Source organism: Arachis duranensis, chromosome 5, assembly GCF_000817695.3.
Source record: "Arachis duranensis cultivar V14167 chromosome 5, aradu.V14167.gnm2.J7QH, whole genome shotgun sequence".
Taxonomy (NCBI): domain Eukaryota; kingdom Viridiplantae; phylum Streptophyta; class Magnoliopsida; order Fabales; family Fabaceae; genus Arachis; species Arachis duranensis.
In genome coordinates, this window is record NC_029776.3 from 16,061,842 (window position 1) to 16,074,442 (window position 12,601).

Genomic DNA, 12,601 nt, shown 5'->3' on the forward strand with positions numbered 1-12,601 from the left:
ATTGATAAATGTTCCTTAGAGGATAATCCTTGCCAGTTATTTTGAAAATCCTATCGGCATCTCTGTGTAATTTCTTCATCAATATCCTTCCATATCCAATCATCTATCTCCGCCTTCACTTCTTGCCAAAAATTGGGCAGCCTACAGAATATAAAATTTGTTAAAATTATTAATACCGAATGAGCATCTGACCAAGCTAGGAGGCCAATCAAACAACCTCTTCAAACAATTGTGCTTTCATTTCTAGCAATCTTTCAGAAAATGGACTTATCATCAATGCCTCATTTATATGTTCCCAATGCCTTAGCTTGTTGTTCTTTGCAAAATGATTGATAAATTCTGATATGTTCTGCCAAAATAGTTATCAGTTTATGATGTAGGGAATGAGAAATAAAAGTTCATGGTTAAAGGCTGCACAGTATTTCAAGTTGTCTAATGCAAAGTAACTGCACAGCAATTCTTTGATCTATGCCAGAAGAATTTTCTGACTGCAAGAAGCACCTCTTCAAATATTGTGAAGCATCTTCCACTTGGCTGCAAGATACAACTTAAATCACTCCAAATAAAGACTAGAAGCAAACTGAAAACTTACTTTCCAGCTCAAGTTGTACCTTGAGGAAATTTGGATCAATTTCTGCAGCCAGCATACAATCCTCTATTGCATCTCATAATACCAAGAGACATGAGTGTTGCAGCATGGTTGCTGTATAACACAACATTATTGCCATGCAAAAGCTTTGAGAAGCTTTTTTGGAGGTACATTTAATTCCTTGTGTGTAACAATCCTCTACCATAGAGAAATTCCCATTTTTATAGTCCCGAGGTGGCATGATGATGAATTAGGAACCTTCATATTCGAAGCGACGTTGTAAGTATCATGGTCACTTTTGACCAAATTCTTGTTTTTGAGGTGGCGTTTCGCCCTACAAGACTGAGCCGAGCATGCATTTGTTTTAGCTTCAGCTGCTTTAAGAGCCACACCACCCTCGCACCTACAATAGTTAAGGTCTCTTCCACTATTTGGCATAGTCAAACCTCCAACCCAAATACACTTTTACCAAATAATTAGGTGAAAAATTCAGGTCGGAGTTAACTTTATATGAAATTAATAATTACTCAGTTAAATGATTTGACTAAATTTTTATCTAACAACTCTCAATTATTAATTTTACATCAAGTTGACTGTTCCTAAATTTCTAACTAAAAATTATTAGGCCAAGCCTTGATGTGCAACACTACTAGTGTCATTATAAGTGGCACCCTCAATTGAGTAAGACTTTAGGACTGACACTAAATCCTTTAACTTAATTTCACTTTACAGTCCTAAAACTATAAAAACATATTTTACAAGACCTTGATCCTAATCAAGTTTAAAAAAAGTAATTAAATAATTATGTATCATAAAAAATTAATATTATTAAAGAATAAAATTAAAATTTATTTTTAAAATTTAATTGAATTAAATATTAAAAAATTTAGTATATTAGAGATAAAAATGTATAATTTATACTTTATTTTATATGTATAAGGTTCTTTTTTTACTTTTTTGAAAATTTATTTATTAATCATTTTACAAACATTTTATGATGAGTAAAATTCTTGAATTCGTAATGTAATTTATTTTGTTAAATTTTATTTTCATTTTACTTGATTTGATAATTCTTCTTAGAGTAATGTATTGTTTTTATCCTCAACGTTTTCATTCTATTTAAATCTCTAACGTTTTAAAATTATCTTAATATTGTCTTAATAGTAGGACAACATTAAGATGCTTTTAAAACGTTATGGATTTAAATAGAACGATTTAAACGTTAGGGACAATTTTTAAACTTATTTAAAACATTAGAGACAAAAACTATACTTTACTTCTTTTTTTTAAATAAAGTTTCAAATCTGTATTTTATAAACAAAATAATAGTTTAAGTAGCAAGTTAAAAAATGTTAGAATTAACTGAATATATATATGCATATTAAAAGTATCATAATTAATAACGTAATTAAACTTTTTACCACATATTTTTTAAAAAAAATGTTTCGTTAATATTAACGTTTTTAACATAAAAAATATCTAATTATAAAATTAAAATTAATATAAAAATTTAATTAAAAATAAAAAATATAAAAATTTAATTACAAATTCGATAAAATTATAAGAACCATATTTAAACTATAAGCTCAAGTTTCAGACATCCTTTTACGCATTTACGTTTTTTTATATAAATTTATAATTTTATTCCATGTGTATAGCAGCAACCTTGCTGAACATATTTCTTTGAACTGTTTGCATTCTTAATTTTGGTATTGTTTTCTCAATGTTAATTATGCCATCAAATTATCTTTTTTAATAAATAAAATAAATACTGAATTTATAACTATAGACACGTCTGGATAAATTTATATTTAATTATTTATACATCTTATTATATATTTTCTCTTCAATGCAGATGAATTTTTTTCAACGTATTCATTCTTAATATAGACTAGATAAGTTAAAAATATTTAGCAGTGTTTTAAAGAAGTCGAAATGAGAATCAGATACATATTTAAAGAAATCATTATATGTGCACGTGATACACATGAAACAATAATTTTCACTTATATAAGAAAAAAAGTCTAAAAACCAATAACTTTATTAAATTTTAACCAATATATAATCAGTAAAAAAAATTTATATTGTGACTTCATTTCAAGAAATATTATTTGTACTTTTGTAGTGATATGTTGTATTAAATAAGATATTATAAAAGTCTTTTTTTAAACATGTATCTCATTCTCAGATGGAATGAAATTATTATCAACATATCTGGTTCTTAATATAAACAAGATATGTTAAGAATAATGACAGTGTTTTTTTTTATACAGACTAAAAATACTACTAATTATTTTTTAATTATTTTATTTATGGGAAGAACGAAATATGTTGAGAAATAACTCATTTATACTTATTAAATTTTTGTATAATTTTTATTTGTTATCTTATATTTTTTTAAAAGAATTTTTTTTATCCTTCTAAATCTAATAGATCTAAAATTATCGCACTCTACGCGCTCTCTATGTGTCTTGCTCTCTCTCCTTCAAATACGACATCTCCTTCTATGTTTTTGCATCATCGCGCCACATGCGTCTTCCTCAACTATTTCATCGGAACTTATCCAAGTTATGGATTATTGACATCTTCCATCTACCAGTTTGCGAGGCATATTAAATTTTTGTGTTATTTTTATTTGTTATCTTATCTTTCTCTTCTAAAAAGAAAATTTGTTATGCTTATCATTTTCTAAATTAGTTATGTTTTTCTTTTTCTAATAGAATTATCTAGAGATTCTGGTTGTTTTATCTTATTTTTAAAATTTAAAATTAGTTTAATAATTAATTAAATAGGTAAAATTGTTCTCCCAACCACAATAACACAACAATAAAAATTTTTTATCATTTCTTTTCTTATTCTTTCACAATTTTATTAATACTGTAGACGAAATATGTAATAAAATGTATAAATATAAATTTATTCACATGTGTTTATAATTGTAAATTTAGTATTTATTTTATTTATTAAAAAAACATCAAAACTAGTTTGATTTGAGGATGAAAACAAGAGTAAAATACTATGAATTATTTGAAGATGAATACCTATTAGAATTTCTCTTTTATGACGATAATTTTTGCTAATATAAATTAGGTAAAGTATATATTTTATCTTTAATATTTTCAAAAAATTTTAAAAATATCTTTTAACGTTTAATTTAATTTAATTTTGTCTCTAATGTTTAAAATAAATATTAATTTTATCTTTTTTTTTTTAATTTTTAGAGGTTAAAATTAGACAATAATTTTTTTTTAATTACGTCTTTTAACTCTCCATCATCTATCAATTTCTCTTATCCCTCCATCTTTTTTTATTGCACCACCTTCTTCATCAACATCAACATGAACGTTGTAAATCATGTTAAATTAGTAAATAATTAGTCAATGAATTTGACTCAAGATTAGGCCCAACCCCTTAAATAAATGAGTTTAAGCTCGTCTTCTTCCCCCTTCAGCCTTAAGGAGCGCTGAACACAGCCAAGGAAAGAAGAGGGTTCTAAACCCTTGCTCATAATTCCAACCACCGTAACTTCTTCATTCGGACTCCGATCGCCGCACTGTTTGCGGTCATGCGTTTACTGCGTCGAGCTCTACGAATCTACCAGAATAATTTCATAGGTAAATAACTCTATCACCCCAGTCTCTCTATTCCTCAATTTTTCGACATTTGAGAGAATCCAAGTTAAAAATTAGTTGGTTTTAGTTCTCTAGGTTCAATCTAGCTCGTGGAGCTTGTTGGACTTAGCTCTCTTAGTCCGTGGATACAATGAGGTCTCTAACCCTAGTCAATTCTTGATTTTAGTATGTTGAATTCTAAATTTTTAGTATGTATGTATGGAATATGTGAACTAGGTGTACATATATATATTGGAACTTCAATCATGGGCATCGGAGGCTTGGTGAAAGATTGGTGCTAAGGCTTTGTTGAATTTGGACTTGTGGGGGCTGTGTGTGTGACTTTGGTGATTTGCCTTGGACAATACGTGAAAATCGATAAAGGTATGATTTAGGTTTCGCGTATTTAATATATAATATTATGTGAAAACTTAGGTTAGGTGGCCATAAGATAGGTTAGAACGTATGAGTATATTTAATGTTTAGTGGCTTTGATAAGAATTGTGATATAGATTTGGTGTTTGATGGATAAGTGTTAATTGATATATTGTAAGCTTAATGTTGGTTGGATAAGAGTTTAGTGATGAGTTGATATTGACATGTGTTTGTATATATATAATGAATAGTGATATGTTCATCTTGTTGATTATTTGAGATGTTAATGCATGATATGGGTGAATTGAGAAATGGTAAGGATGAGGAGATTGTTGTGGTATTGATGTAGATGTGTTGTGTTGATGGATATAAAGGTGGTAAGTTGAGTTTTAATGAAAATGTAGGTTTTTGAGGTTTTGTAAAAGCTGGTTTTGGCCGAACTTTGGCATGGCATAACTCGACTTTCGGACTTTCAAATCATTTCAAATTTGTTTTATATAAAAATTGGCTTCGTGAAGTATACGCCATTCGAAGAACGGAAGAAAAATGATTTAAAACTAAAAAGTTATGTGCGTCGGAAGTTGGGATTAAAAGTTGGGAATTCTGCAGCTTTTCAAACTAAGGTATATTTTTGGAAAAACGTACGCCCACGCGTACGCGTGGCATGGAAATTTTGCGCACTGATACATCCTATTCGCGGACTGTCGCCACTGCCTCCTCCCCATGCGTACACAAAAAAGCATATGCGTACGTGTAATGGGTCAGGATGCATGTCCATGCATATGCGAGGACCACGCGTATGCGTGACATGGGGTGCTTGCGTACGCGAAAATCCCATGCGCATATGTGTACTTCTGTTAGGCGCCCATGCGTACGCGTACATAGGGGATGCGTACGCATAATGATCCATTTGCACGCCCACGCGTACGCGTGACTCCCCTGTTTTCAGCAAAGGTATTTTGTGTTTCAAAACTCAATTTTGAACTTCCAAAACACTATTTTCACTCTTTTTATCCCTAGAACATAACAATAGGCCTAATAATAACTTGGAGCTAGGTAATAGAGGTAACTTGGAAAGGAAGTAAAGGATAAAAGTGATGAGTATATGAGGAGAATGTGTATGCATGAAGGAAATATGATGCCATGGCTATAATGAACAATTATGAAATGAATATTAATGATTATGAATACTTATGTGGCTTATGCATTTAATGTTATCTGAGATACGAGTTTTTCTGGGTAGAATATCGTGGCTTGATATCACGTGTACCAGGTTGAGACTCAATACTCTGTTGACCCTACGTCGTAAGGGTGACCAGACAAGCATAAATTTTCGGGAATGGTTATCCCCCATTGAGTAAAGTTATATAATGAAAGTATATTTTATGAATGAAAAGAGAAAAAGTTATGCATAAACTCATGGAGATGCACAACGGGAGACAGTCTAAGGGTTTTGGACTTGTCGGACTAGCTTGATAGCTGACAGATAAGCCTCATTAGTCATAGGACAAACATACATCATGTGCATTATGTTTGTTTGTTTGCTATGCATTATTTGGGAGTGCCTAACTGTATATATTTTGTTAATTGCTATATTTGTTACTTGCACTACTTGTCTCCTCCCTGTGCTTGCAATTGTCTGTTTGTCTGTCTGTGCAAACTCATTGGAGACGGAGGAATGGAGGAAAGGTGGTCAGGTTAAGGTTAAGATTAAGTTAAGCTGAGTTTAGATTTTCCCTAGATACATATCCTCTGTTTATGGTTTTTGTTTAATACCTTTAAGCTTTTCAATTTGAGTGTCGGCGTTCTAGGATTGCCTCTGGTATTCCCAAGACATTATATATTATGTGCGTGTCACCTTTATCATGCTGAGAACCTTCGATTCTCACCCCATACTATGTTGTTGTTTTCAGATGCAGGTCAAGAGGTACCTCGCTAAGCGTTTGGACTTCTGAAGCGGAGTGATTTCTAGGTTTCTTTTGCTATATATTTTATGTATATATGTATGCACTTAGCTTTCTCTCCGAATAACTTGTTTATTTTGTTCTTCTTAGAGGTTTAAGGAGAGTTAAGGTTTTATCATTGTATTTTAGGTTGATGGGAGATGTATATATGTATGTAAATATTCTCCGGCCAGCCTTGGCTTCGCAGGCTGAGTTAGGAGCTAGTTATTCTGTATCCTTGACTCTCTATTCTCTCTTTTGTCTATTTATACCTATGATCTTTAGGTTTCTTCGCACGCAAGTAATCCTGTTTTCTGAGTGTTGCGCTTTTGATTTTGCGATTTTGTTTTACCTGTTTTCCAAGGCTCATCGTATATTACTCTCTTTCAAATACTATTATGTATATGTTTTATCTTAGAAGTTGTAATACCACACTACCTTTGGTTTACGATTTAAGCGTAAAATTTTGTGTGATAGGGTGTTACAATCATCTCTATCTCAACAACAACACAAAGAAGGTGGTGTCGTAGGAGAAGATGAAGGAGGGATGAGAGAGATCGATAGATGATGAAAGAAAGTTAACATGGATAATTAAAGAAAAAAAATATTTTAGCCAATTTTGACTACCAAAAAATTTAGAAAATAATAAAATTAATTTTAATTTTAAATATTAAAAATAAAATTGAATCAAATTAAATGTAAAAAGTATTCAAAAATATTAAAGATAAAAATTATAATTTATCTTATAAATTATGTGTCACCTTAATGTCTTTATTGAATTTGACAACAAATAATTAAATACACGTAGGTTACTAGGTTAGCTGGGGAGAGGCTACTCAATGCAAATCAGTTTATGTATATACTAGGCATCTCTATGTGAAACAGTTTACCCCAAGCCACAAAGTATCTTGTTTGGTAAGATCAATTATCATGTAAACAGTATATAAAATTGGGGTAAATAGTGAATTTCGTTTTTGAAAGAAGATTTATTTTTTAAATTGGTCTCAAAAGATATTTTTAATTTGATTTTTTAAAATTTTAAATTAATCGCATTAGTTTTTTTGTCATTTTTTTGTTGACAGCGCTAAAATTTATTAATGTGATATGTTAAGTGATACTACAACACATATATAGAAGTCTTAATTGACTATTAATTAGCATGATAAATTTATGAAATTAGACCAAATTAAAAGTTAATTGAAGAAAAAATATGAGGCATTAGAATATCTAAATTTGAAATTGATTTAATCTAATTTTATAAACTTATCATGTTAGCCACCAATTAAGACTATTAAAGTGTGTTATACTATTATGGTGTCACTTAACATGTTATAAACATCAGAAGTGATTGAAGGACTAAAAAAATTGACTTAAAATTTTTGAAAGACGAATTTAATTAAATTTTATTTTCGAAAACTAAATTAAAGAATGAATAATCTTTCAAAGACTAATTTAACTATTTATTCCATAAAATTTTAAGAGAGACTTAATTACTATCATTATAGTTGAATTCCTATATTGTATAAAAATTTAACAACGATATACATACCCTGAAAAATTAATAACCAAATTAGTTACCATATTTTAATCTATACTCAGTACAAATAATTAATATAGTGATTAATTGTGTGTATTCAATAAAATGATTAATTTTGTGTACATCTAAAGTAGTGGGTAAAAATTAAATAAGAAGTTAAAAGGCTACAAAAGTTGGGCAATTGGGCAAAACAAAGTGAGAGAAGGTTAGAAAGTAGTATAAATAAAGCATAGGCTAGGACAAAGGGGCTCCATCATGCATCATCCTATAAGACATAACATTGAAAAACCAACATATCAATGAGTCTGATAGCGAAATGAGTGTGATGCCAATTGTACAATTGTTCGTTTAATGTCAGCACCATGTGACAGCAGCAGGTGTTCCCCCCCATCTTTCTTTCTCTCTCTCCTTTCCCATGTGGACCTTGCATTCCATTGCTCTCCACAATACCAGACAAACTCTATTTTTATAATATAACATTTAATTATTTAACTTAAGGCATGAATATCAAAGATATGCATCATATACTTTGTCATATGAAACTTGGTTTAAATTGCTGAGGACTAATCACAATGATAGTCCCACAAATGCCCTCTTGAGGCCATTGATTAATTGACCAATCAGCCATCAAAGCCTAGTTGTCAAGTGTTGTACATGATTAGCTATGATTACTCATGAGTATAACCAATAATGAAGGGGGAAATAAATGAAAAAAGAACAACAAACAAAGAAGTACCAAAAAATAGCAACTAATAAAAAGAAGGTGAAAATAAGTTGTCTATATTACAGTGAGTAAAGTGAAACTAAAATACAATACTTGGTCCAGCCCTATGTCTGGTCAAACAAAAAAAGGAAAAGCAAAATAGTCTTATATAAACTAATATGTCTGTCAAAGTATGCAATATGTATTGCTTGCTGTTAGTAGTATGTATTCATGATGATGATGGTGACCCTCTTGATCCCTAGTAGCTAGTCTTGTTTTAATCTAGGTGTATTCAGCTATACATCTAGAAGATACTTTCTTCTGTATGCTTCTATAAATCTGCATGAAGAAGAAGAAAAATCATTTAGTGGAAGAGGCACTAATTTATCAGATCATAAACAAATTCTAAGATGACTTCTACTACTTGTAAATAAATAAAAAGAAAAAAAATCTTACCCTAAAAATGATCCCCTGCCAGCCAGTTCTATTCTTACAACCTACAGTTCAAATTTTGAAGCCTAAGAAATATATATCAACTTGTCAGTAGAATTGCATCCACAACCATGATGCAGGGGATGTTAGTGTTACACACTACATTTAGCAGTACCTTGGATTGTAAAGAAAATTAATGAGAAGTAGCCATTTCGCCGGAAGCGGTTTCCTGTTCTAACTCGTTATGAGAATATGTGCTTGCCGAGAGTGCAGCACTCTCGTTGACATCTGCCAACGAAGAGAAATTGGATACGTTATCTCCTGCTGCTTTTGTCGGTGAAGCAAAGAAACTATCTGGAAGGGCCTGCTCAACGCTTCTTTAGAGCCAAGAAAGCATGAGATAAAACACGATATTAGAAACTTTCCATTAAATACACATTTAGATATGGGTTAAGATTAAGGCAAGAGATACCTAAAAGCCTGAATCACAATGCAATAGGAATAAGATCTGAAACAAAGTCAAGCACCATACCTGTTATCAAGATTTTTCACTTCCACATTTGCATTTGCATTATTATTTTCACTGCTACACTCAAAACCACCAATGAAAGCCGGGCCCACTTCTTTCTGTGGCTGTGGCTGCTCCTCCCCCCCCTCGGCAGTGCCTAATGAAAGTGTATAACTGAGGCCGCCCTGGTAGCCTGCGGTGTGAAGCATTTCAATAATGCAAAGAGCCTAACCCTTGTTAACTAGAATCATTCCATAGAGTATCATTGATAGACTAACCTGTAAGGTCTCCTTTAATGTTGTTATGGGAAGAAAGATCAGCAGTGCTAACTTGACCATGAAGTTGATGGGATAAGGGCGAAGGTGCACCGACAGAGTGACTGCGCTGATGATGATGATGATGAATGGGAATATTCTTGAAGTCTGGAAGCTGCAGATTCTTCAGCCTTCGTTCCTGAAGGTCAATGACCTGCTGCAATTCAGCCTGCTCCTCGAGTTTTCTTCTCAACAAGATATCATGCGGATTATATAACATTCTTGCTCCTGCATAGAACAGATCCAGTGGAAAAGAAAATAGAAACAGCATGATGAGACTCTTAACACAAGCAAATGCATACACATTAGCTTTCTAAGAATAAATGCTCCTTCCACTAAACAAAGTGCAATAGAAATGCCAAGTAGGGAAACTTAATTACCAAGATGAAAATCATAAGGTTCTTTGGAGTCAAATCTAGGACTTAAACATGGTGAAAAGTCCCCCCTCTCTGATTGCTGTTGCTGCTGTCTCCTGGATACATCAATATGAATAATATTAATTGAGGAATAGCTAGATATAAGTCAACAAAAGAGATGATATCAACTTACTTGTCAGGGATTTTCCCCTTCTCCTTGTAGGGCTTGACAAGTACGCGTGAATCACAGATAAAATGAGGGTTCCCCTTGGATAATATGAGCCTCACTGTCTCTGGATAGACAAAGGTAACAAACCCAAACATTCGCTTCTGCTGGTAGGGAATCCTCACGTCTTGCACAGGTCCAAATTTGCTTCAGAAGAACACAAATAGCTATTTAATAAAACACGGAGTACTTCATGTATAGTTTCTAAACACCCATTAAACCAATTGAACCTGTCTATTATCCCAAGAACTTAATAAGTAGCCTGCTCAAATTTCCTTTGTTTGTCTGTTGTAGACTTTTCCTTCTGATAAACAATAGTCATTGGAAAGCTGAAAACAGTTCTAAAGTCTAAACTAATTCTTAATTCGATAATACAACAACTAATGATTGTTGAAGGGCTATTGCAATACCCCAGATGCAAACTCAAATCCATCAAGGGTGACAAAAGTAACAAGTAAGACTCTGGTTATGCGGCATGATCAATATTAGAGGCAACAAAACTGGGGCCTTCTAATAGTGGACAGTCTATGGTATGTTTTACCTGAAATACTCTGAAACATCTTCATCCTTAAATGAGCTTTCAGCTGGAAATGTCAAATAAATCTGTCGCGAAGCTGAGTTAGGTTTTTCGGCTGAAATCATGGCTAGAAACTCATTCCTTTCTGGCCTGCCTCGGCCAAAGTTGTGAAATTCTTCACCCATCATATATGCTGTGGTGGCAGCTGCTCTGAAAAGGCAACACAAGCCCATGGAATAACAATATATAATAATTCACAAATAAGAACAAAAGACAGCAAACAGAACTGAAGGGATCTCATCTTAAACAATTAACAAACCTCTGTGGATCATTTTGCTGCATAATCAGAAAATCAATGTACTTGTCATATGAGGATGGTGAAGTTCCAGCTACAAGCTGTGAAGCCATTAATCTCCGATGATGTTCAGTCTTCAACCTCAGGAACTCCTCGTGCTGTTCTAACCCCTCAAACCTACTAGGAGAACCAACAATGGCACCAAATGAATCATTCAAAGCACCATGCACAAACTTACAATTACTCCCATTTTTGCAGAAACCCCTTGCAAAGTAAAGGCATGGCTTATATCCAATTCCAGGGCCCCCTTCCTCGAACCCGAAACAAGCATCACTAGCAGAGTAGCTCCTCCTGTGAAAAGGAGCATCCCCGTTGTTGAGTGATTGCAAATTCTGACCACCAAGATCCAATAGTTCCTCATTCTTAGATGAGTCTCCAAGGAAGGGGAAACACTCATCTACCTGCTGCTCATCAACAAAATCACCACCAACAGGGTTGCAATCACCGTTAACACGAGGCGAAAACGAAGGAGAGTGAACAGCAACACTTCTAATATTCTCATAAGATAGTAAAGGACTCGACTTTGGACTAATGGGGTTATTTGGGATCCCAGAAAGTGGCCAAGCAGAAGAAGAGGGTGAAGATGGGTTCCTCGCAAAGTCAAAGCCATTAGAAGCTACTAATCTGGGAGAGGACTTGGAAAAGGGGTTGGTGGAAGGTCTTGTTATGGGGTTAAGAGGAGAAGGCGAAGAAGAAGGTGAAGAGAGTGTCAAACCCAAATGGGTCTTCACCCTTAAAACTATGTTGTGAAGAACAGGGTCAGGGCTACAAGCCAATCGAACTAATTCAGAGTCTTCCAAGTTCATGAGAAGATAGCCCATGATTTTGGAGGCATTTTCAGGCTCAATGCTTTTTATTTTGGAGAGAACCACATTCGTGGCTTCATAGGAAGATGAAGCCATTAAAAATCAAATCTTGGAGGAGTTGCTTGAAAGAACTAACGATAATAATAATAATGGACGCGGCGGCGGCGGCGGCGGTGGAGAGTTATCTGGTGACTCCTTACCTGCAGTAGGTTTAGCTGTGATGTGAATAAGCTGCGGAACAAGACAGAAACACACACACTCCCACTCACTCAGTCACTCACTCACTCACTCTCTCTCTCTCTCTGTTTTTTTTTTTTTTTTTCTTTTTC

At 33.1% G+C, this 12,601-nt stretch overlaps 1 protein-coding gene across 4 annotated transcripts; it reads right to left on the reverse strand.

Annotated features, from left to right (window-relative positions):
• Positions 1-8,788: 8,788 nt before the first annotated feature.
• On the reverse strand, positions 8,789-12,588 carry LOC107488387 (zinc finger CCCH domain-containing protein 55). Of its 4 annotated transcripts, none has more exons than XM_016109135.3 (9): positions 11,431-12,588; positions 11,136-11,321; positions 10,562-10,741; positions 10,393-10,484; positions 9,977-10,240; positions 9,723-9,891; positions 9,366-9,567; positions 9,215-9,255; positions 8,789-9,097 (listed from the first exon to the last, which is right to left on the reverse strand). In XM_016109135.3, the coding sequence occupies exons 1-7, from the start codon at positions 12,366-12,368 to the stop codon at positions 9,384-9,386; spliced, it is 2,013 nt and encodes a 670-aa protein (XP_015964621.1). In that variant the 5' UTR covers positions 12,369-12,588; the 3' UTR covers positions 8,789-9,097; positions 9,215-9,255; positions 9,366-9,383. The 4 variants fall into 4 exon arrangements, with proteins under 4 accessions (XP_015964621.1, XP_015964620.1, XP_020997970.1 ...); XM_016109134.3 differs by having other exon boundaries at positions 9,215-9,276; XM_021142311.2 differs by having other exon boundaries at positions 9,215-9,564.
• Between the last annotated feature and the right edge of the window lie 13 nt (positions 12,589-12,601).

Bases quoted from the DNA above. Each gene is read 5' to 3' on its own strand.
- LOC107488387 (XM_016109135.3), bottom strand. From the start codon at position 12,368: ATGGCTTCATCTTCCTATGAAGCCACGAATGTGGTTCTCTCCAAAATA. The intron at 11,322-11,430 runs GTTTGTTAATTG...TTGCCTTTTCAG, and splicing joins CAGCAAAATGATCCACAGAG to AGCAGCTGCCACCACAGCAT. The intron at 10,241-10,392 runs GTAATTAAGTTT...TGTTCTATGCAG, and splicing joins ACCTTATGATTTTCATCTTG to GAGCAAGAATGTTATATAAT.